Raw genomic sequence first — 26,316 nt, 5'->3', positions numbered from 1 at the left:
TATTAACCTCTACTACCTTTTACTCTTTCACGGAAAAAAAAAAACCAACCTTGGCCATTTTTTTCCATGTTGGCAAATAATACTCTGATTATAATCTTTAGTCACAATTTTGCCCTTGTATTCTCATTCTTAACTGAAAATAAGATTGATATAGAAGTCTGCATTATTTATTTCCAGGAGATGCCACTATGTGATGTGTTGTAAATTCCACCTCGAAACCTTTTAGGATGTGTGTATGTGTGTTTATAAAATATAAAATATAAAGAAAGGTAAAATCTGGGAATTTAAAACTTGAAATTTTATATCTTAAAATTTGATAACATTAATTTATTATGGTAGTTTGAGTAGAGTTCAGATTTTCTTAATTTTGTACAAAAGTAAATAATATTGTGCCTTGGCTTGGTGACTCACACCTGTAGTCTCCAGCACTTTGGGAGGCTGAGGCAGGAGGATTGCCTGAAGCCAGGAGTTTGAGCTGTATGAGCTATGATGGTGCCACTGTACTCCAGCCTGGGTGACAGAGTGAGACCCTGTCTCAAGATTAAAAAAATAAAGTATTGTGGCTAATGTGTTCTTTTGCTGATTTGTTTTTCTAATAGTCCTCGACCATGTTTAAACATTGAAGATGATCCAGATATTCATGAAAAACCGTTTTTGAGTTCTAGTGCTCCACCTATAACAAGTCTTAGTCTCCTAGGAAATTTTGAGGTAATGTGCTTTGAAACTGTTCTTTAAATGAAAATTTTATACCCTAGGTTCTAGGGTGTCATTTTATGTCTTTAACTTTGGTTGTGAAAAGGAAAGAAATAATTGTCTTTTTTCAAGCCTTGAAATTACCTTTTTATTTTGTTTTCACAAGAAGGGAAGTCAGAATTGTTGGCAGTGATGTCTTAGAATTGGATAGCTGGTAGTGGAGAAGAGAAGACCTGATGAAATCAGGTTGGATTGAGGAATCTGTTACTTAAGCCGGGAGCATAGATTTGACCACATCTTCTTACTTGGTAAAATTGGGTCTAGGACCCAGAGAAAATAATGATGGGCTAATAGCAGCCCCCTCATAATCAGGGAAGTTGATTTGAAAAACCAAAAGGTTCTCTGTACTTTATTTGCAACTTTTTTGTAAATCTGCAGCTATTCTAAAGTAACAAGGTTATTTTTTAAAAATTCAAATAAAGATTTCTGATATGTTTACTCACAATATTTCTACTTGGGGTCAAGTAGAAATCATGGGTTTCAATTGTCTGTAATTAGAAATCAGCTTAACCTTAAACACGAACTTGTAAATGACATTTTTAAAGTGATTTTAACTGGTGAGTTTTTTAGGAGAAAATAATTAAAATTTTATATTTTTAAGATAAATAGTTTTACAGGAGTTGTGTTTTGATATATTAACCATTTGCTTTATAACTATTTTAATAGTGAAGCTATCTTTCAAAGTCTTAGTGGAAATGAAAAGATATTTCATGGTAAGTCTTTTCCATGTCACTTCCAAGGTATCAGTTCAGAGATGTCAAGCTCTCTATTCCTCTTTGTCATCAAATTAAAATTGCATAGGCCATTGTGAGGGTCGGGTGGCTCAGCAACCTTTGTACTACAAGAAATTATTTTTCTTGCTCCTTTTGAGACATGTACTACAAAAAATGTATAAGTGAAAAAGAGAGCAGTCTGATATGTGAAAACTTTGGAAAAGGGAATGTATTAGACTGTTTTTGCATTGCTATAAAGAAAGGCCAGAGACTGGATAATTTATAAAGAAAAGAGGTTTAATTGGCTCACAGTTCTACAGGCTTTACATGAAGCATGGTGCTGGCATCTGCTTCTGATGAGGCCTCAGGGAGCTTTTACTTACAGTGGTAGGCAAAGTGGGAGCAGGCACATCATATGGTGAGAGCAGGAGCAAGAGAGCAAGGAGGGAGGTGCCATATGCTTTTAAACAACCAGATCTCGTAAGAACCTACTATTGCAAGGACAGAACCAAGCTATTTGTGAAAGATCCACCTCCATGACCGAAATACCTCCTACCAGGCCCCACCTTCAACATTGGGGATTACATTTCAACATGAGATTTGAAGGGGACAATATGCAAACCATGTCAGGGAAGATAGTTAAAGATCAGTACACGGTTTTTTTCAGACGATTCTATTTGTGCAGATATACATACATTTTTCAAGTGACTTAAGGAAGAAATAGAGATGTTCTGAGACTATCCAACCCATAGGTCTTATTTATAATGAATTTGATGTTTTCTTCAGTAAATTACAGAAGATATTTCCTCTGCTTAGTGAATTTGACATTCTGTGCAATAAAAGATGGGGTTAGACTTGAATCACTAAAATGACACATTAGACTTGTTTAATGAAAACAGGGCAAAGTCTTATCCCTGTAATGTTGTTGGGGGAAATCATGATCCTTAGACATTATTTGTGGGGCATTAGGTGGAGTCTGGAAACACATGGACACAGAATAACACCCAAATAGTCTAATAGCTAATAGTCACCTTTTCTTGCCACCATTTAGAGCAAGTTTGTCCAGCCTGCGGCCCAGGACAGCTTTGAATGCAGCCCAACACAAATTCGTAAACTTTCTTAAAATGTTGTTAGATTTTTTTTTGTGATTTTTTGTTTAAGCTCATCAGCTATTGTTAATGAGTGTGTATATGTAAGTATCTATATATATCTACATATATATTTTTGTTTGTTTGTTTGTTTGTTTGTTTTGAGACAGAGTCTCACTCTGTTCCCCAGGTCTGAGTGCAATGGCGCAACCTTGGCTCACTGCAACCTCCGCCTCCTGGGTTCAAGCAGTTCTCCTGCCTCAGCCTCCCAAGTAACTGGGATTACAGGAGCGCGCCACCATGCCCAGCTAATTTTTGTATTTTCAGTAGAGACGAGTTTCACCATGCTGGTCAGGCTGGTCTCAAACTCTTGAACTCAGGTGATCCACCTGCCTTGGTCTCCCAGAGTGCTGGGATTACAGGCATAAGCCACCACGCCTAGCCAATATTAGTATATTTTACATGTGGCCCAAGACAATTCACATTTTACATATGCCCCAAGACAATTCTTCTTCCAGTGTGGCCCAGGGAAGCCAAAAGATTGGACACCCCTGATTTAGAGTTTTCTCCTGCAAAACCTTGTCATCATCCATTCAATTCATCTGTCCTGTGATTTTCTTCATTCAGTTCAGTCCAGCATAATACAACCATTGGAAATGAGTTATTTTTCCTATATGAGGGAATCTTAGTGCTTTCTGTCACTATAAAATAACTTGTATATTCTATAATTTTATATAAATGTAGTCCCACAGTATTTACTCTTAGGGGGTGGCTTGGGGATTTATTTAACTGAGTGTCATTGTTTTTAAGATAATCCATGTTGTCCTGCATATCAAGAGTTCATTTGTTTTTATTACTGTTGTATGGATAGACCATAGTTTGTTTATTCATTCACCTGATTTTAGACATTTGGGTTGTCACCACTTTGGGGTTATTAAAAATAAAGCTGCTATAAACATTTGTGTATGAATTTTTATGTGGACATAAATTTTCATTTCACTTGGGTAACTACATTAGAATAGAATAGAATAGAATAGAATAGAATAGAATAGAATAGAATAGAATAGAATAGAATAGAATAGAATATGTTTAACTGTTAAGAAACTGCCAAGCTATTTTCCAAAGTGATTATACCATTTTAATTTGCATCCGCATCGTATGAGAGTTCTAGTTCTTCCACATCCTTGCCATTGTTCGCAATGATCAGTCATTTTCATCTTAATTATTGTGGTTTTAATTTGTATTTCCCTGATGACTATTGATGTTGATCCTCTTTTCCTGCACTTACTTGCCAAATAAGCATATATGTTTTCCAAATATTTTTTCCAAATCTGAAGTTTGGCTGTACATTTTTGTGATAGTGTCTTTACAAGAGTAAAAGATTTTAAGTTTTTTGATGTCGAATTTATTAACATTTTCTTTATGAATCTTACTTTTGATGTTGAATCTAAAAAAACATTGCCTAGCCCAAGGCTTCTTTACACTAGTACTGTTGATATTTGAGTTAGATAATTCTTCTGAAGGGCTGTTTGTGCATTGTGGGATGTTTAGCAGAATCTCTGGCCTCTACCCACTTGATTCCAATAGTACCCCCCTGCCTAGTTCTAGCAACCAAAAATGTCTTCATATATTACCATATATCCCCTGGGTGAGAACCACTGGCCCAACCCAAGGTCACAAAGCTTTTTTTCTGTTTTCTTCTGAAAGTTTGTATTAGCTCATACGTTTAGATCTGTGATCTATTTTGAGTTAATTTTTACATGATAGGAGGTGTACAATCAAGGTTCCCTTTTACGCATATGGATGTTCAATTTTCTAGTCTTGAAATCAGGTAATGTGAGTCCTAACTTTATTGTTCTTTCTCAGAATTGCTTAAACTATTCTAGCTCCTTTATTTTTTCATATAAATTTTAGAATCATCTTGTCTATTTCCACAAAATAGCCTGCTGAGATTTTGTTTGGCCTACATTAATACAGGTCAATTGGAGGAAAATTGACATCTTAAAAATATAAAGTCTTTCAATCCCTGAAATTCATTTATTTATATATTCTTTTATTTCTTTCATCAGTGTTTTATAGTTTTTAGCATGCATATCTTGGACATCTTTTTTATTTTTAATAGGGGTAGGGACTTTTCTCTGTCACCCAGGCTGTAGTGTAGCCGCGTGATCATACCTCATTGCAGCCTCGATCTCCTGGGTTGAAGCATTCATCCCACCTCAGCCTCCGAAGTAGCTAGGACTCTACGCTTGTACCACCACACCCAGCTAATTTTTTAAAAAAATTTTGTAGAAACAGGGCCCTGCTGTGTTTGCACAGGCTTTTCGTAAACTCCTGGCCTCAAGCAATCTGCTCACCTCAGTCTCCCAAACTGCTGGGATTACAAGTGTGAGCCACCACGCCTAGCCCAGATTTTTGATATCTTTTTGTAGATGTATACCTAAGTATTTCATGTTTTCTGGGATATTGTAACTTAAAAATTAATTGTCAGTTGTTCATTGCTAGTATTTTTAAATGAATGTATGTGTGTGTGTGTTATCTACAAAAAATCGCCAGTGATCTTGCTCAGCTCACTCACTAATTTCAGTAGATTTTTAAAAATAATCCTTGGGATTTTTCTACATAGACAGTCTTGTCATCTATAAATAGGGATAGTTTTGGCTTTTTATTTTCATGCCTTTTTTTTTTCTTGTCATACTGCACTGAGTGGGGCCTAGCATATATGCTTGTATATTAAATTTACAAAAATCTAAATTATCTCAGATAAAGTCAGCAACTAATATTGGTCATTTGCCTTAATCCATAAACATTTTTGTACGTACCTCTCCTATGAAAATTTTTTGCATCTTCAGAATAGACTTCTTATTTGGGAAACATTTGTTGAGTACTTACTATGTGCTAGGAATACAAAGTTTAAATGATAAAGTTCCTGCCTTAGAGACGTTTATTGTCTACTGGAGAAGGTGGGCATATAATTTACCCAGGTGAGTAAATAATTTATAAACTCAAGTAATTAGCATTGTAATAGAAGTTGCCTAGTACTTGTGTATCTACTATCTCTGCTAAAAGGATTGAGGAAAGCTTTGCTGAGGAGCTGTCATTTGAGCTTGGTCACAAAAGATGAGAAGGAATTTGCCCGGTAAATTTGTGCAGGAATCAGAGATTCTAGACAAAGGGAACTGCATGTGCAAACGTAAAAGAGCATGGCAATGTTGGAAAGGATCAACTGGAGCTAGAGCATGGGACTCTGTATATGTTGGGAGAGATGAAATGAGAGGCATGGTGGAGCTTAAGTGCTGTGCTATGAATGTTGACCTCATCCTATAGACAGCAGGAAACAAAGTTTTTAAGTGGTAGGTGATACTATAAGGCTTTTTTCAAAAAAAGAAAAAGAACTCTGGCAGTAGTACAGAGGATACACTACAGATGGAAAGACTAATTAGAAGATGTAGCATTTATTCAGAGGAGAGGTTATGAGGATCACCTAGGTCACTAGGATAGTGGTGGTAGTGGGGATGGAAATGAGGCCCTGAGACTGAGAGGTAAAATCAACAGGATATGGACTGGATTGATTAGAGGGCAAAAAGGAGATATAGAAGGTTGTTTGTGACCCAGGTCTTTTGGCTTTATCTTTTTGATCAGGAGATTAGAATTGCTGATATGTCACTGTTTCACATTTAGACTACACAAACTTTTAGAATCATGAGGCTTTGTCGCATTTCTTTTCAAAGAATTAATCAAAGGAATGCTACTCACATTTCATGATGTATGCATATATGTGTTGATATATTTATATAAAATAAAGCTTGTAAAAAGTTTTAAATGTTTCTCATAAGTGGGAAGATAACCACTAAATTGTTAAAAGTAGTTATCTCAGTGAGTGACCTTGGGGAGGGATGGATAAGGAGCTTCTGTACTATTTCTGTACTTTTAAACTTTTTATAAATGCACATTTTTATGTTTTAAACTAAAACGTGTCACATACTACAGTATTTATAAGAGAAGCAATTATTTCTCGGTTAGAATTATAAGTGCTTGACTTCATCTTTTGATGGAACTTCCATATATAACCTGTTAGGTTTTCAGGTGTTTCTCTCTGTCTAGCACCATGAATAGGCACTGTGAGGGATAAATACCTGCTCTGATAGAGCATATTTTTAAATTTACAGATATAAAAACAACATAGTAAACAATTAGGCCTAACTAATGCTGAAGTTGCAGGAGAGTTCAGTGTGAGTTGGAATAGTGAGAGAAGACCAAACTGTTGTAGGATGGTAGAAGACTGGTGGGAGATGGAGTTGACTTCAAGTCAGATGAAAAGCAGAAATAAGGACATGGCAATGGTAACAACCACTGTTCTAGTGCTAGAAAGCATAGTAATATATTTCTTTTAATCACTTCTCTGCCTTTAGGCTAAGTGTATATTTCTTTAAATAGAAAAAAATGAATGTGTTAGCTTTTTTAATTGAGTTTTAAAAATTATTTTGTCTTCCAGGAATCTGTCTTGAACTATCGTTTCGATCCTCTCGGCATTGTTGATGGTTTTACTGCCGAGGTAGGGGCAAGTGGTGCTTTCTGCCCCACACATTTGACTCTTCCAGTTGAAGTGTCATTCTACAGTGTTTCAGATGACAATGCTCCCTCTCCTTATATGGCAAGTATTTTTTATATTGTATGTTTTCCTGCCAAATCAACCAACTTAATGACAAATTTCTTTAAGTGCTTTGATGCAGTACTTGAAAATATAAATCATTTCCTAACAGCTGAATACAAACTAATATGCCAAAATATTACCTCACAACTTCTTTCTAAGCTAGTTCAAACAACAGATAACCTATTTTGCATTTAAGGATGGTACTAAAAATGTACTTATTTCTCTTTGTCTTGAAAAAATGATAAAAATTGATTAGTGACACTGTAATTCCATCTTGCTGAGTTCACACACATTCTCAAATGCTTAGTGTGCACTGTGTCCTCTAGTCCTACAAGGCTTTGGTGACATAAGGCTTCTGTATGGCCCTTTTACTCCCTTTTCAGTTTGGTTTGTCTTTGGGCCTATTCTTTTCTAATCCTAGGGTTCTTTTTTTTTTTTTTGACAGGATCTCACTCTCTTGCCTAGGCTGGAATGCAGTGGTGTAGTCATAGCCCACTGCAGCCTCAAACTTCTGGCCTCAAACCATCCTCTTGCCTTGGAGCTCCTAAATAGCTGGGTCTACAGATATGCGCCACCATGCCTAGCTAATTTTTATGTTTTGTAGAGGCAGGGCCTCCCTATATTGCCCAGGCTGGTCTTGAACTCCTGGCCTCAAGCACACCTCCCACTTTGGCCTTCCAAGTGTTGGGATTACAGGCATGAGCCACCACAACTGGCCTAATCCTAGAGTTCTTTAGGATACTAGCTACTTCAGGCTCATGCTAATGTCTTAATGGAGAGTGAAATAACTAAGAGGAGTTAGAGCAAGCTTGTCTGGCCTACAGCCCACATGTAACCCAGGAAGGCTTTGAATGTAACCCAACACAAATTTGTAAACATTCTTAAAACATTATGAGATTTTTTTGTGTGATTTTTGTTTTTTAGCTCATCAGCTATTGTTAGTGTTAGTATATTTTATGTGTGGCCCAAGACAATTCTTCTTCTACCAGTGTGGCCCAGGGAAGCCAAAAGATTGGACACCTCTGAGTTATAGTGTTGAGCCTTAAGATCAATCTTATGATTTCACCTTACCAATTTTTTTATTCCAATGGCTTGTGGATAATATAAGCATTCATTTGCAAAAACAATACTGAGTACTAGTATATGATTAGTATCAGCCCTCTTCCAAAAGACAAAGAGAGATAAGTAGCTAGCCATGCAGGTCTGTAAAAAGTTGACAGTGATGGTATCAAATATGGAGTCAAATCTGGGTTTTCATTTTAGGTGTTACTTTTGAGAAATGCAGATTACTGTAGGCATTGAACATTATAGCCTAGTCTTGCTTGAATTTCCTAACTTACTATCTGGCCCAACTGCTTCCTCTCCTAACACCCCTCTCCACAGCCTTCTAGGTTTTCAAGGACATTAGTAACAATGACTTTTGTTATTAATAAAAGCTGTAAAAAGGGACATCTATACAATTGAGAAACAACAGAGAGGAAAAGAAGCTACTTTTAGGAACCTATATGTGGCCTACTCATTATTGGCCCAGTTTCCTCAAGGAAAGCTTACTCCATTCTAAGGGTGAAGATTTTAGTCAAGAGCTTGATTAGTGTTTCACACTTTGATAGAAAAAGCAGATTGGTGACTGCTTATTTATTCAAAGTTTTCTTTTCCCAACAACGTTCACATCTGTGGGTCATAAGCATGAAGATGCCCAGCATAGGTTATTATTGAAAGAGGCCACCTTCACAAACCTGCCCAGTTATTACATATGCTACCTGTTCATTTACCATAGAAAGATGTACCCACTTTTCCAGAATTATTTTGAAAAAATAACTGCTAATTTTGGACAATTAATAAAATGGAAAGTACCACTGAGATAAGTTTAATACCAGAATAAATGCATATAATACTCGAATGCTTACAATATGAGAATATAGCAACAGCCTGTTTTGCCTTACCAGGACATCAAGAATCTCATCAGTTTCACACCTTTTACTGGCATATAGTAATAGAGGATGGAAAGATAAGGTCTCAAATACTGTGATCTGGCCAGGCACAGTGGCTGACGTCTGAATCCCAGCACTTTTGGAGGCTGGGGCGGACAGATCACCTGAAGCTGGCAGATCGCCTGAGGTCAAGAGTTCAAGACCAGCCTAGCCAACATGGTGAAACCCTGTCTCTACTAATAATACAAAAAATTAGCTGGGCATGGTGGCCCACGCCTGTAATCCCAGCTACTCAAGAGGCTAAGGCAGGAGAATCGCTTGAACCCGGGAGGCAGAGGTTGCAGTGAGCCGAGATCATGTCATTGCACTGCAGCCTGGGCGACAAGAGCAAAACTCCATCTCAAAATAAATAAATAAAATAAAATACTGTGATCTGTCATTAGTGAACAGAGTCCCTGTTGGCCATTAGGATGGCTTGGAAACAAGATAAAAGAGTCAACTGGCTGAAAATCAGCTCAAATAAATATCTTTGATGGAAATTAATGAGCAAGAGGTAATTTGAACTATGCTTTTAAAAAGCAAAACAGCATTAATCTTTCACCTTAGTTGATATCTCAAAAATGAAGGATTGGGAGATAAAAGATTTTGTCACTCCAGAAAGTACTAGAGATGTACACGCAGATGATTGCAGATTGTTGAATAGGTATTGGCAAGGGTATAAATCAGGTTACTGAATTTAATCTATCCTTTTGAGAAACTCTGACTTTCTTTTCTCTGATAACATTCTTCAATCAACTATCCCATTTATATTTTTCCTATGAAAAAATTAGAACATTTTCAAAAATTGTCTGTATTTTTCTATTAAAAGTTTACTTACCAGGAATGCATTCTTTTTGCAAGTGACCCAGTTCCAGTCTTTCCTGCTATGAATTAATTTTGTTCCTCAGGGAATATTCTCTTTATTTTTGTAGTTGAATCCGTTTTCAAAGAATGTGATTATGTTTTGGTAAGACTATACATATCACAGACCAGCAGAGCGAAGACATAAAACACTTGTTACTCTTATAATAACCTTGTTACTCTAATAATAATTTTGGGACCTCTTATCACAGATTATACAAATGACTCACAAGGGTAAAATTTTAGCACAGAAAATCCTATCTTTGTGGTATAGAGGTGGTATAGGACTTCTCATTAAATAATTCCCTTAAAGGTTAACTCAAAGCCATATAATATTATTCTCCGGTTGGGAGTCAGTGGTAAAAATGTTCTCCAAGTGTTATATGACAACACTTAGCTGTTTAAAAACGGTTGCAGTGTGAAACCAGGCAGAAATATCTAAGGCAGGTGTGCCAGTGGCAAATTTCTAATAAGACTTTCATTATAATATTATCAGGGCCACGTATGATTTCCTTTCTTTGTAATTAACCAGATCAAGATATAGTTCTTTCAGTTTTCCACTTATTTGTGCATATTCCCTATTCCATAATAATCTGAGCAATTTTTGTATAAGATTTTGACCATATTTGTTTTAACCCTACTATTCCATTTTAAAATCCCAGAAGAAGGGCTGGGCATGGTGGCTCACACCTGTAATCCCAGCACTTTGGGAGGCTGGGGCAGGCAGATAACTTGAGGTCAGGAGTTCAAGACCAGCCTGGCCAACATGGTAAAACCCCGTCTCTACTAAAAGCACAAAAATTAGCTGGGCGTGATGCTGGGCACCTATAATCCCAGCTACTCGGGAGGCTGAGGCACGAGAATGGCTTGAACCCAGGAGGCAGAGGTTGCACTGAGCCAAGATCGTGCCACTGCACTCCAGTCTGGATGACAGAACAAGGCTCCATCTCAAAAAAAAGAAAAAAAAATGCCAGAAGAAAATGTGTTTTTCTCTTTTGTGTTAAATATGGTAACTTTTTCTAGGTATAAATATTGATATGCTGATCAATTAAAATGATGAAATTATTACAATAATGATGAATAATAATAAAATTCCAAATAATTTCCCAGTCCCTCTCTAAAATTCCTAACTTGCCAATGCTACTAGTCTTAACATTGCTTACAAATTGTTTTAAATTGTTGCCTTCAACTTTATGGTTTTTTTCAAAAAGCTGGTTTTTTTAAATAAATCGATTTAGTTACTGTTACTGTGTTCTAAAAACTATTGGAATTGAATGTATTAAAGGAAACAAGTATAAACTTGGTAGTAGTTGCCTTACCAGTTTTACTGTATGTATTTGGTGGGGAGGCAGATGGCTGGCAAGGAAGAACGGTAATATATTACGTGTAGTTATGTGATTTTAAAGATAGCTATTATTTAGGTATATTTTACTTTTTCTTTCTGAAAGTAGGAAGAAAACATGTATAATATACCATACCTTTTTCATGTAGAGTAAATAGCCACACTCTGCTCATTTAAAAAAAAGTGGTATACAGAGTACCTCATTAAGCACGTAGGGCAGATTGTAAGAGATAAATTGTTAAAGTTTCATTGCTGTTTTGGTTAGGGTTGCAGTTTGTTGATGTGCTTTTTTCATGCTTTAAATAACCACGTCACAAATCTGATTTGTCAAGAACCACGTATGTGTTAACCTTAATGTGTTAATTTAATAATCTGATGTCAAGTGTTGTTCACTTGGAGTGAATTCGTATGTCAGAATGTGGCTTTCCCTTTTACCTTTATCCACTCCTTTTTACTCCCTAACCCTGGTCCAACTTCCGAACCCAACAGAGAGACGTCACCTGATAGAACAGTGCTGTTTTATATTTGCTTTTACATAAGTTTGGCATGTACAATGTATAATAATGAAATCATGAAATGTAGAACATACAGTTCTCCTTAACTACTTGAAAGAAAAGTATTAGCCCAGTTAACATACATGCATCAGCATTCATTTTTTAAAGCTCTTTAAGTATCACAGGCTGGGCACGATGGCTCACGCCTGTCATCCCAGCACTTTGGGTGGCAGAGGCGGGTGGATCACCTGAGGTCAGGAGTTCGAGACCAGCCTGGACAACATGGTAGAACCACTGCCCCCGCCCCCCACCATCTCTACTAAAAATACAAAAATTAGCTGGGCGTGGTGGTGAGCGCCTGTAGTCCCAGCTACTTGGGAGGCTGAGACAGAAGAATCGCTTGAACCCGGGAGGCAAGGGTTGCAGTGAGCCAAGATTGCGCCACTGCACTCCAGCCCTGGTGACAGAGTGAGAAAGCATCTCAAAACAATAATAATAATAATAATTAAGTATCACAATTACCACCGATAGTCATTTGGTTATCCTGGTTATTGATCATCCTGGTTATTGAGAAACTTACACATTCAATTTGAACTTACCTTGTTTTAACATACACTTTTTCCCCATTGATTGCATTTTTCCAGTAATGAGAACATCCTGAGAAAAACTACTTCATATAGTAGAGCAGGGCTCCCAAACCTTAATGTAAATTGATATAATCTGGAGAATCTTGTTAAAATGTATATTTGACTTCATAAGGTCTGGGAAGAGGCCAGACATTTCACCTTCCTAACAAGTTCACAAGTGATGCTGATGATGCTCATCTGAGGATCATTCTTTGAGTACCAAACTAACAGGAGGACTCCTGATATCCTCTTTTAGACTTCTCTAGTGACATGACCCTAATTTAGCTTTAACCTTGACTCAAATTAGCTCTCAATCCATTGTGTTCTGATTTAGAATCAATTTGGATTCTTAGATTCCTTAATAAGTAAATGACCAAACAAAAGCAAATTACCTTAATAATATCCAGAGTAAGGCACAACATGATATAAGGTTATTTCTGAAGAAATATTTAATTTTAGGAAAGTGAGATTTTATAGCTTTACTATAGAACATTCCACAGCCTGAAAGTTACTGATTTAACTTTCATTTTCCACTTTTTGTCTTAAACATCTCTTATCCCATAAAGTAGTACCAGGCAGGAACTACAGACTTCCAGATTGCTTTTCTATTTTTTTTCTGTCTTTATTCAGAAATCCAGATATGTAACTTAACTCCCAGACTGAAGAATTGACTTTATTTTTGGCCAAGGCTTACTTTCCTACACTTGTGACTTTTTACATTCCCGAAGACCAATAAATTACTTGCTTCTTCATTTCCCCTCTCCCTCAAGATACATGGGAAGGGTCCTATTACCTTCCTTTATTTCCTTTTTAGTTAGGAACTTCTTTCTTTTATTCCTATATCTTAATAGTAATTTCGAGTGCCGTGGCCATTGATGTTATGTATTCTTTATAGCAACATCACCAGGAAGAACAGTAAAGTGTTTCCTTAGGGGTAGAAACATAGAATGTATCTCTATTAATTCAATATGAATGTTTTTCCATAGAAATAGAATTCTGAAATTTTAATAAATTACATGAGTTATTCTTATTTTAGTCTTTTATGTACATATGCATCAGTTTGTACTCAATTTGTCTTCTTTTATTTCAAGGGTGTGATTACTTTAGAGTCCCTTGGTAAAAGGGGTTATCGAGTACCTCCTTCAGGAACAATACAAGTGGTATGTGTTTTATAGCCTACAATTGCAATAATCATTCTCTCACATACATATAGAACTTAGCCCTTTCTCCTGCTACTGCTGCTGCAACAACTTTGGTAAGTAACAGTGGGGCTGCAGCTTTGTTTGGAGTTTCCCTGCTCTGCCCCAGGAATGACCATTTGGGGACCTCCATAAAAGGAAAGCATTAATAAGCTAATCAAGGTGAATACTTAAGAAAAATAGCATATGACAGTTTGCATAACTTCAATAGGACTCTTCAATATATATTTAGAACCTAATATTACTGGTGCCTTCTTTTTAATAAACCAGATTGAGACGAACCTGTTTAAAAGGAGACCCCAAATATTAGAATTGCTTTGGCAGGAAAACTTGGGAAACAAAATTATTTTATTTCTAATAATTTCTAAAATTGATTTAATGAGATGACCACACAAAGCAGAAATATAGTCTGACAGATGTCAGGGCAGAGAAGGCATCATTCCTTTTGGTCTAGGCATTGATCTCTTTTGGCTCAGGAGAGTCCTCCTGTCTCAGAACAGTCCTTCATCATCCCTGGTCTAGGGTTCTCAGAAGAATAATCTGATATTAAGGCCAGCTTGAAATTGAGTTAACTCTAGATCTGACCCAGCGTAATCCTGCAAGCCCTCAAATCTATTACAGAGTTTGCAGACTGAAAGAGAGTCTAGCTAAGGCTTGCTCCTCATACCCAGGATTTGATATAATCCAACAAGCCTTTTTATGACCTTTGACCTCAGTGTGTTCAGTACTTTGTCAGATCACTTTTACTCATCATCATTGTTCCAATACTGCAAGGAATCTGTATATTTGTTTATTTCATATCACACAGGAATGAAACAGAAGTATGTAACGTGTACATGTGTGTATATATATATACACACACATTTATAGTAATACATATTTATATAAGTTTGAGGAGGAATTACCACAAGAATACCACAAGTAAACCGATTTCTTGAAGTAAAGGAGTGACAGTGTTCTCTTGCCTTTGGCTATGCAGCTCATGAGAAAGTGTGGGTCAGTGGAAACTAGCTGTCAGTTGTGATAATAATGAAGCATAAACTCGGAGGTAACACATTCACCTCTTGTTTGGAGACTGCCAGCTTTAGTGGTTAATTATATGTCTTCTATTCCGTATACAGTTTAACTGTGTATAAACATGATTTGAACTCCTGGCTTATGAGGTGTGGTTGTTGAATGTATTAGCCTTAATCTTAAGACTCACTAGATTTCAAAAATTGGATTATGATATTGATATATTTCTCATTTTGATTCAGTGAGTGATGTCCAGTGCCACGGATGAGCTTCTGAAAACATGGGTACCAAGTTACCTATTGATGTGTTGGTAATTTGGTTAAAGTCAGATCAGCAGCTTGGGGTTTTGTTTCAAAACGAGTGCTTTAAAAATAATATTCCTTCAATTATTCATAACCAAGCAACAATTGAATTTAATTCAGTCTTTACCAGGATACATATTTTGGTCTATAGTAATATTGAGAATTTTTTAAGGCCTAGTGTTGCTACAAATTTTGAAATGATTCGATGTATGAGTAAATGAAGTATTAGCCTACTTTAGATCTAATTAATTAATAATAGTGAGCTTTGTTTTCTAAACTTGGGGAAATGTTCAGATAGGAAAAAGTCTCTTCTTTGAGCACCTATTTTAAATTTTATAATAATCATATGTACCTAAGACATCAAACATGCTAATTTTACTGAGCCTGTATTTTTATTTGAAATATTCTATTTGCTATTAAAATGTGAGAAAAATTAAAACTCAATTTTGAGAAGTTTGAACTTGATACTCTTTAGCAAAGCTATTATGTTTGAAATAATTGAACTGGAATATTTTAACCCAATAAGGATGTATTTTGCTTAAGCTAGTGGAACTATTCCTTAAAGTTGCTCCTCTGAACAAGGAGTAAAATTTATATATATAAAATTTGTGACTAAAGATTTTGATTTGTTATTGGACCTTATATTATTGTAAAACAAAAAATTGAACCTTTTAAAAAATAATATTATTTCTTAAACTTTTGAAATTGTGTTAATTTTAGTCCTTGAAACTGAATTATATTCAGTGGTATTACCTTGTTGTTTAAAATCTTGTTTGATTGTTGGCACAGTCATTCTGAATCACATCAACAAATCACTGTTTTTAAAGAATAATTTCTATATTGTTTCTTCAGACCTTATTTAATCCTAATAAGACTGTGGTGAAGATGTTTGTTGTGATATATGATTTACGAGATATGCCAGCCAATCATCAGACATTCCTACGACAAAGAACTTTTTCTGTACCTGTTAAACAAGAAGTGAAGAGAAGTGTTAATAAAGAGAACATCCGACACACAGAAGAACGGTTATTACGCTACCTCATACATCTGAGGTAATGCTTCAAATTAATATGAAAATGTTACTTTAGAACAACTCTAAAATTTTTAGTTTGTTTTTTTTTAACTGTGACTCTAACTAGACCAGTGTCCCTTGGGACTTTGCTTAGCTTGGGAACTCTTGATGATGTGCCAAGATGCCGAAAGTACATGGCATACCTTCCTGTGGTGGTTATTACTTGTTGAATTAGGGAAGTTTTCATTTATAACTATTTAATATAAAATATTTTATGCCAAAACACATGCATCTGGGGCAGTGAAACACATTTTCTCGATGAATACTATTTAAAAATGTAATACAAGGGCCAGGCGCAGTGGCTCACACCTGTAATTCCAGCACTTTGGGAGGCCAAGGTGGGCGGATCACCTTCAGGAGTTTGAGACCAACCTGGCCAACATAGTGAAACCCTGTCTCTACTAAAAATACAAAAATTACCTGGGCATGGTGGTGGGAGCCTGTAATCCCAGCTACTCAAGGAAGCTGAGGCAGGAGAATTGCTTGAACCCGGGAGGTGGAGGTTGCAGTGAGCTGAGATCACACCATTGGACTCCAGCCTGGGTGACAAGAATGAGACTCCATCTCAAAAAAAAAAAAAAGTAATATGAGCCATATAAATCATTTTATATTTTTCTTTGTTTTTTTTTTTTTTCTTGAGACGGAGTCTCACTCTGTTCATCAGGAGGAGTCACCTTTCATCTCGGGTCCAGGCGGAAGACTTCTTCAATCTGTTATTGCTGATGGGGACCACCTGCTATCTTTCTTTATATATGCCTTGCAGTGGTGATCTGGAGTGAATAAGCAGTGAGCTGTACACTCAAGTCCCATACATGAAAGTCCGTTAATTATTCTCCCCAAAGCTCTATTTAATTAGTTCTTTCATCTCAGTCTTCTGCCTGTTGTTCTGTATGCAAAAGACATGTTCAGCCAGCACAATGTATTTAAACCAAATCTGACACTACCTGATGTAAGCCACATGGGAAATGTTACACAGATTGTGGGAATGAAAAATCTATGAAAAACAGACTTGAAAAACTTTTTTTAAAAGACACGGTATAGCTGGGCACGGTGGCTCACACCTATAATCCCAGCACTCTGGGAGACCGAGGTGGGTGGATCACCTGAGGTCAGGAGCTCAAGACCAGCCTGGCCAGCATGGTGAAACCCCATCTCTACTAAAAATACAAAAATTAGCCAGGCGTGGTGGTGGACACCTGTAATCCCAGCTCCTCGGGAAGCTGAGGCAGGAGAATCACTTGAACCTGGGAGCTGAGATCGTACCACTGCACTCCAGCCTGGGCAAAGGAGCAAGACTCTCACATTGAATGAATGAATGAATGAATGAATGAATGAATGACATGGTATGAAATAGCAGACTATAAGAATACCTACCAAACTAGAAAAAGATTCAACCCTCTCTGGTTAAACTTGCATTTGACAGCATTCCTCTTGAAGTTTAACAACCATAGCTATTTGTAACCAAAACCAATACTGGCCAGAGTAAAAATCAGCCACCTTAGCTTTTATAATCTCCACATAATGACAGGATACTTTAAAGAAACCTTTTTGGGGGAAACTGTACACTTCCCAAAGAATGTTCTCCTTCAGTTTGGGAAGGTGAAAAACTTCAGAAAGGAGGGAAGAGTGAGCCAGTCAGAGCCAGTCTGCTTTAACATACAGAGCTGTAACCACCACATCTTTCAGCTAGTTCAGGAGTAAAATCCACAAACCCGGAGAGTATTTATGCTATGCCAAGGGAAAAACAAAGAGAAATTAGCACTACAGGGTATGTTTGTCTGTTTGGTAGGTAAGTTAATGTGAGTGAAGATTCCAAATCCCTGCACTGTATTACAGATATTAGCAGTGGATAGAAACAGTTTCACATACAGTTTTGATAGCCATTTTCATTTTACTGCTAACTTTTCTCTTGACTTTTGATGGTGGCTGGGTTTTACTTAGCCTAGCCACTGTTGATTATAGCAGTTTTTTATCATCTACCCCAAATCATGGGAGGCTAAGCTGTGTGAAATGGGTCAGTCTATGGAGCTAGAAGATGCCAGGGCTACAGAGCCCAAATGTAATGTTATTGAGTAATGTGAGTGAACTGCCACGTGAACCTGCAGATGAGGAAAGGTGCATGTACTGTGGAGTCAGGGAGGAAAAGTAAGATTCTATTTGACACTCAGATTTACAGGAAGAAGCATCTCAGGCACTGAGGGAAGGAAAAGGAGTATGAGGTATTTAGGGAATGGTAAGAGAGCAGCATTTAAATAAAAGCATATGCTTTGGTCTTTAGAAAGACCTTAAATATCATGTTAAAGAGTTAGTGTTGACCTAATATTGTAGCAAGATTAGTTCTTCCTATTTCAAATTTTAATTATTCTAGTTTCTTTTAAAGACTCGTTCTCTGAAATGTTTTATATTTTGTTTATTTGTTTAGGTTCCAGAGTTCTAAATCTGGAAAGATCTACCTCCATAGAGACGTACGGCTCCTGTTCTCTAGAAAGTCAATGGAGGTTGATAGCGGTGCTGCATATGAACTCAAATCTTACACTGAATCACCAACAAACCCTCAGTTTTCACCAAGATGTTGATAAGGAGTGATGATTTGAAGTATTTACTCAGTACCCAAGTTTGCAAGTAAAAATTAGCATAGAATGGAGTGTACCAAATTAACAATCAGGGGAGTGGATCCTCTCCTGTTATCCTGGACCAGTTTTTATGAAAGGATTCCTGAAATGAAATCCATATATTCCATGTAGACTGGAAAAACTCATGTCCTAATCCTTTTTGTACTGTTGAAACCACTTCATTGGACATGTTGCAGTAGCAAACCCCCCAGTTAGATTAGTGTTTACACATTTTATTTCTCAGTTATTTAATATTTAATGTTTTCCTTAATACTCAAGTGATGTTTGTCTCTAGTGTTCTAATGTAGCACAAATCCTATGTAAAATCATACTATGTATTTTTGACATTAATGTTGAAATCTGAAATACATGCACAAGTCTTTAATTTTGTGTAATGTGTTAAGTGCTGTTCATTTAAGTTATTGAAAATGAGAATAAAATGTTGAGCTTCTTTAAAAGTAACACACTATGCAAGCATGTGTACTTTTTATATCTCTCATGTTTAGTTTTTATAACACCATATCCAGGTTGCTATCTCACATAGTAGTCCTTTAACATATGTATTAGCAGTGCAGTGTGGACTAAGCTGCTTCACATTCCCTTTGCAAGTTCAGATCATCATGCCCATTCATAGCCAGGATTCCTTATCCCCAAAACAGTTCTATTTTTCCTTAATCACTACTATAGAGTCTTTACATTAAATTACTGTCCTATGCTAGATAATTTTCTCAAATTGTTAAAAGAATATGTACTTTGGAAACAAATTAGTATTTATATTGTAAATATATTCAAAAAAAACTAAGAAACGTGTACTTGGCTTTTATTTGTAGATGAGACATTTATGTGATTGAGTGAATTAGCCATTAGGCATTTTCATTCTAGCTCTACAGCTGCAAAGAGGGAGGGGGAAGATGTCTTGAGTCTTGTTCCCAATTTATCACTAAGTGCATCAGAAGTCTGTCTTCCAACACCCTTGGAAAGAACAGGGTGGTTTTTAGATGTTTGTGCTCAGACAGTGGGCAACAGCAGATTAAATAACAAGGCAAAAATACTAGGAATGCTGGTAGAAATCTATGACTGCAGGTTAAAAAAACAGACCACTCAAGTAGGCCAGACCCAGGAGACCTGGGAATCTAGAGCCTGGTAAGCAGTCTGGAATTGGGAAAGGAGAAAGTCTACTTTTGGACCCAGGCATTAGACCGCTTAAGAGAATCTATCAGTTTAGGTGATGAGTGTGGCTGCAGGCCAGCAGGCTGTGGAATGGCAAGCAGATACCTTTTATATATTTCTTTTAAAATATCAGTTAAAGAAAAAAAGGCTATTTATATTCCATAAAACTAAAAAAAAAAATTTCAGTGGTGCAAATTTATGAAGATTGTTTTCAATCTTTAGACTGTGTGGAAAACAGATGAGACAAGGACCCAAAGCTTTGGATTGTAGTCCCAGCTCTAATGGTATCTGATGGAACTGACTCCAGGAATCCCCTAATGTTTCCAGGTCTGTGTGATTGAGAAAATGTGGTGAGAGTATATGATTAATGTACCTTCTCTTCTTAAATTCTGTTATCTAATCCTTGAAATAAGCATTTCAATACATAAATCTAGATATGCATTTGGCAAAAGTCAATATTGATAATTTTATATAAAACTTGGAAAACATCAAAAACATTTTTAAATTTCTTTTTTGACCTCTCCAGTAAAGTTTACCCAAAAAATAGTCACATACTTGTGTGCAGGTGTCTTTTTGCATGGATACCACACCAGAATTCTTTCTAGTACACAGTCTTCCAACCTTTCTGAGCACTTTTTAGAAACTTTGAAGTTGAATGGAACACCTGGGTGCATCCTATGCTTTCTTCCTGGAAAGTTTGTGCAGAGCAAGCACGTGCTGACCTTTTGCTCCTCTACTTCTTAGGGCCTTTTTCACTTATGTATTTCCTCTGTGAGGTATAATTACCCAGCATCTGTCTGTTCTCACTTGCCCTGGCATTGTCTCTATCACACTGGTTCTTTCTCTACCCTTGTGTAGTTATAGGCCAAGGCATTACCACATCTCTATTATCTGTATTCAAAGATTATGTCACTGGATTATATAACAGTTGAGTGTTGGCATGCACAGAAAGATACCAGCAGACAACCAACATGGTTACCTGTGATAGATAAGAGAGATCTTACTGCAGGCCCACCTGGCAGTGTTGCAGATCAGTAAAATGAGTCGTAACTGATAACTCCCTTTAAAAAGGAACTACGGTTGGGAGGCCGAGGCGGGCGGATCACAAGGTCAGGAGATCGAGACCATCCTGGCTAACATGGTGAAACCCTGTCTCTACTAAAAAAAAATACAAAAAATTAGCCGGGCGCGGTGGCGGGCGCCTGTAGTCCCACCTGCTCGGGAGGCTGAGGCAGGAGAATGGCGTGAACCCTGGAGGCGGAGCTTGCAGTGAGCCGAGAATGCGCCATTGCACTCCAGCTTGGGTGACAGACTCCGTCTCAAAAAGAAAAAAAAGGAACTATGGGATCACAAATAACCTTTGGAGATTTTCTTCGATGAGAATGCTAAAGTCTGTCAGAATTTAAAAAATCAAAGTGATGAAATGAGGTCTAGCTGGAAAATACCCAACAGAAGTTTCTCCCCTCTTGCCATTTGCCCTCACCAGATCTGTCATTCCCTGAGGGCTAAGGAAGGGGAAAATTTCTCCTTCAAAGCCTTCATCTTTGAAATCCTCACTCTTTCCTAATTAACTTTATGAATAAAGTGGTGATTCTTTTCTAACTTAATTTATAAATATAAAATACATGTCTATTATAAAAAATGTTCACACCATATAAGTATATAAAGTAAATGTAAAAGTCACCTCCCTCAAGTTGACCTTTGCAACTACTGCTTTAACAGGGCTGGTGACTGCTGAAAATTTGGTATGTGATACACCATATGGTTTGCTAGACCTAGGAAAACAGGATCAATCTAAACGGAAGTAGGCTTTTCATATTGGTGAGCATTAACTCTAAATCCCTAGACTATCCCTACATAGCACTGGAATCAGCCCATTCTACTCCATCATGGGCTGTCTGTGGGAGATATGGCAAAAATGTGGACATGGGGAGAAGGAAGAGAATATCTGAATGCTTGCAATGTGCTAGGCATTGTACAGTCAGTTTATATGTCACTGAGTCCTTAAAAACCACACTTCAGAAAAAGAGTGGAAATTCTAGTTATTCTCCAGTTAAAGGGGGTTTGAAGCTTGCCCAAGATCATACTGGCAATAAGTAGAAGAACCAGAATTCCAATATGGGTTAAAAATTGTCTTTTTCACTCTACTACAGTGATATTTTGCCTTTTTTCCTCATTTCCATTATATTTTTCCACCAGAAATATACTTTCCATCAATATTCTTGGAAGTGAAGATAACTTTCCATGTGGTAAGTGAGATATAGTAAGGAAATGCCTACCTCAAGTGTCCAATTTTTTTAAAACCTACAACTTTGGGAATGAATATCCTAATGCAACTCAGAAGCTATTCGACGTAATATACTGTCAGGAGGCATGAGGTAAAGATTCAGTTCTTCAAGTCTCTTCCAGGTCCCCTTTTGCCCTATTGTTCACTGGTTTTTTGTTTTGTTTTGGCTCTTGTTTTTGTTTTTTGAGATGAGTCTTGCTCTGTCACCCAGGCTGGAGTACAGTGGCGTGATCTTGGCTCACTGCAATCTCCGCCTTGCAGGTTCAATTGATTCTCCTGCCTCAGCCTCTTGAGTAGCTGGGTGCCTGCCACCATGCCCAGCTAATTTTTGTATTTTTAGTAGAGACAGGATTTCACCATGTTGGCCAGGCTGGTCTCGAACTCCTGACCTCAGGTGATCCGCCCACCTCTGCCTCCCAAAATGCTGGGATGACAGGCGTGAGCCACCGCACCCAGCCCTTTCTTTTTAATTTATTCAAAATTTTCCTGTTCCAACCACTAAGTCTCTAGAGAAGTGAGATCATCCACTTTCTAAGTTCCACTTTCAACACGCAAGTTGTTGAAACTGCTGTTTACAGTTATCTGACCTGTTTATTCAGTTAACAATCTCTGGGCTTTGCTCATAGAAATCACCATTCATCCCAGGATTTTTGGTGTTCAGTGTCTCACTTGTTTTCCCTGAGTTGATTTTCCAGTCTCTTCCTCTCATTCAAAATGTATTCTGTTCTTGGTGTTTGCTACACTCAGATGATAAAGGTGAATTTCCTCTCTCAATTGTTTGAGGATTGAATGGAGGGAGACATTACTTCATCTCCTTATTCCTATAAACTCTTGAACTAGGCCAACTAAACCTCAAAAAGAACCCCGTTCTTTTTAAAGCTTTTATACACCTATCAAGTTCCAAATCAAAAAACGATTTTGTGCATGTATGCATCAGAATCACCAGGGGAACTTTGGTTAAACATCACTTCTTGGACCTTGCCCCAAACTTAGTGAGAATCTCTGTCTAAAGGGTCATTCCATAATTATATTCCCTATGGCTAATAGAATTAATTAAAAATTCAGTTCCTTGGTTGCCCTAGTTACATTTCAGATGCTCAATAGTCATATGTAGCTAGTGGCTACTGTATTGGAGAGCACATATATAGAATAGTTCCATCACACAAGTTGCTATAAGACAGCACTAATCTAGAATACACACATACCTTGGAGATGTTGCAGGTTTGGTTCCAGACCACAACAATGAAGTAAGTCATACACATTTTTTTTTTATTTCCAGTGCATATAAAAGTTACATTTGGCTGAGCACCCTGTAATCCCAGCATTTTAGGAGGCTGAGGCAAGTGGATCACCTGAGGTTAGGGGTTCAAGACCAGCCTGACTAACATGGTGAAACCCCGTCTCTACTAAATACAAAAAATTAGGCATGGTGGCACATGCCTGTAATCCCAGGTACTTGGGAGGCTGAGGCAGGAGAATCAATTGAACCCAGCAGGTGGAGGTTGCAGTGAGCTGAGATCATGCCATTGCACTCCAGCCTGGGCAACAAGAGCGAAACTCCCCTCAAAATAATAATTTAAAAAGTTATGTTTATACTATATTATAGCTTAGAAGTGTGTAATAGCATTGTGTCTAAAAAGATGTAGATACCCTAAATAAAAAACAGATTACAGGGCTGGGCGTGGTGATTCACACCTGTAATCCAAGCACTTTGGGAAGCTGAGACAGGTAAATTACTTGAGGCCAAGATTTCAAGGTTAGTGAGCCAAGCTCACTCCAGCCTCAGTAACAAGTGAGACCCTGTCTCTAAAATAAATAAAAGTAAAAAATAGTTTATTGTCACTTGAGCCCGGGAGTTCAAGGTTACAGTGGGCTATGATGGCACCTCTGAACTCCAGCCTGGGTGACAATGTGACACCTTATCTCTAAAAAAAAATTAATAATCTATTGCTAAAAAATACTAACAATCATCTGAACCTTCAAGGAGTCATAATCTTTTTGCTGGTGGAGGATCTTGCCTGGATGTTGATGGCTGCTGACTGGTCAGGATAGTGGTTGCTGAAGGTTGGAGTGGCTGTGAGAATTTCTTAAAATAAAACATCAATGAAGTTTCTCATCAATTGACTGTTCCTTTCACGCAAGATTTCTCTGTAGCATGCAATGCTGTTTGATAGCATTTTACCTACCCACAATAGAACTGGTTTCAAAACTGGAGTCAGTCCTCTCAAATCTTGCCACTGCTTTATGAGCTAAGTTTATGTAATATTTTAAAATATTTTATTGTAGCAATCAATCTGAAAATGAAAGCAATTACATTTACAATAGCTACAAAAAAAGTAAAATACCTAGGAATAAATTTAAGTGAAGAAGTGAAAGACCTCTATGAGGAAATTTATAAAACACTGATGAAAGAAATTGAAGAGAACACACACAAAAATGTAAAGCTATCCCTTGCTCATGGATTGGAACAGTTAATATTGTTAAAATTTCTATACTACACAAATTGTACTACAAAACTATAGTAACCAAAACAGAATAGTACTGGCACAAAAACAGACACATAGACCAAAGGAACAGAATAAAGAACCCAGAAACAAATATACAGCCAACCCATTTTTGACAAAGATGCCCAGAACATACACTGCGGAAAGGACAGTTTCTCTGGTAAACGGTGCTGGGAAAATGATATCCATATGCAGAAGAATGAAATTAGATCCTTATCTTTCACCATATACAAAAATCAAGTCAAAATGGATTAGAGATTTAAATGTAAGACCTGAAACTACTAAAAAAACACACTGGGTAAATGCTCCAGGACATTGGTCTGGGCAAAGACTTTTTAGGTAACACCTCAACAGGTGTTGCACAAGCAACAGGCCGGGCGCGATGGTTCACACCTATAATCCCAGCACTTTGGGAGGCTGAGGTGGGTGGATTACCTGAGGTCAGGGGTTCAAGACCAGTCTGACCAACATGGTGAAACCCCATCTCTACTGAAAACACAAAAATGAGCCAGGCGTGGTGGTGCCTGCCTGTAATCCCAGCTACCTGGGAGGCTGAGGCAGGAGAATTGCTTGAACTCGGGAGACGGAGATAGCAGTGAGCCGAGATCGCACCATTGCACTCCAGCCTGGGTGACAGAGCGAGACTCCATCTCAAAAAGAAAAAAAAAAAAAAGCACAGGCAACAAAAGCAAAAATAGACAAGTGGGATTACATCAAGCTAAAAATCTTCTGCATAGCAGAGTAAACAAGTGAAGAGAAGAGAAGCTACAAAGAACATTTGCAAACTTCCATCAAACAAGAGATTGAATATATAAGCAACCCAAACAATAGCAAAAAAAAAAACCCCAAATAATCCAATTTTAAAATGCACAAAAGACCTGACTAGACATTTCTCAAAAGAAGACATATGGCTGTGTACAGTGGCTCAGGCCTGTAATCCCAGCACTTTGGGAGGCCGAGGTGGGCAGATCACTTGAGCTCAGAGTTCAAAACCAGCCTGGACACCACAGTGAGACTCTCTCTACAAAAAACTACAAAAATTATCTATGCGTGGCGGCACACACTTGTAATCCCAGCTACTTGGGAGGCTGAGGAGGATTGTTTGAACCTGGGAGGCAGAGGTTGTAGTGAGCCAAGATCACACCACTACACTCCAGCCTGGACAACCAAGTGAGACTCTCTCTCAAAAAAAAAAAAGTTAATTAAAAAAAAGAAAAGAATTCAGATCCTTGGCCAGGTGCAGTGACTCATGCCTGTAATCTTGGCACTTTGGGAGGACAAGGTAGATGGATCACTTGAGGTCATCAGGAGTTCGAGACCAGCCTGGCCAACATGGTGAAACCCTGTCTAAAAATTACCCAGGTGTGGTGATGCATCCTGTAATCCCAGCTACTCGGGAGGCTGAGGCACGAGAATCGCTTGAACCCAGGAGGCAGAGGTTGCAGTGAGCCACTGCATTCCAGCCTGGGTTGGCAGAGTGAGACTCTCTCTGAAAAAAAAAAAAGAAAGAAAGAAAGAAAGGAAATCAGTGTGTCAAAGAGATATCTGCATTCCCATGTTTACTGAAGCACTATTCACAATAGCCAAGATATGGAGTCAACCTAGGTGTCCATCAATGGATGAATAGGTATAGAAAATGTAGTATACATACATAA

General features: G+C 37.5%; 1 protein-coding gene across 9 annotated transcripts in view; it reads left to right on the top strand.

The window, feature by feature from the left end:
* Window positions 1-19,162, top strand: part of ATOSA (atos homolog A) — a 98,015-nt gene extending 78,853 nt beyond the window's left edge. For 8 of the 9 annotated variants that reach the window (XM_055363038.2, XM_055363037.2, XM_055363036.2 and 5 more), the window contains 5 exons: window positions 600-708; window positions 7,050-7,208; window positions 13,593-13,661; window positions 15,869-16,068; window positions 18,511-19,162. In XM_055363038.2, coding sequence (XP_055219013.1) covers window positions 600-708; window positions 7,050-7,208; window positions 13,593-13,661; window positions 15,869-16,068; window positions 18,511-18,664 — 691 coding nt within the window. In that variant the 3' untranslated portion in view covers window positions 18,665-19,162. Of the gene's footprint in view, window positions 1-599; window positions 709-7,049; window positions 7,209-13,592; window positions 13,757-15,868; window positions 16,069-18,510 lie in introns of those variants that run through there. The other variant, XR_008671795.2, reaches the window with a different exon arrangement.
* The last annotated feature ends 7,154 nt before the right edge of the window (window positions 19,163-26,316 follow it).

The sequence above is a fragment of the Gorilla gorilla genome, chromosome 16 (assembly GCF_029281585.2).
Source record: "Gorilla gorilla gorilla isolate KB3781 chromosome 16, NHGRI_mGorGor1-v2.1_pri, whole genome shotgun sequence".
Classification (NCBI taxonomy): domain Eukaryota; kingdom Metazoa; phylum Chordata; class Mammalia; order Primates; family Hominidae; genus Gorilla; species Gorilla gorilla.
This window is presented reverse-complemented; position numbering and strand designations above follow the sequence as displayed.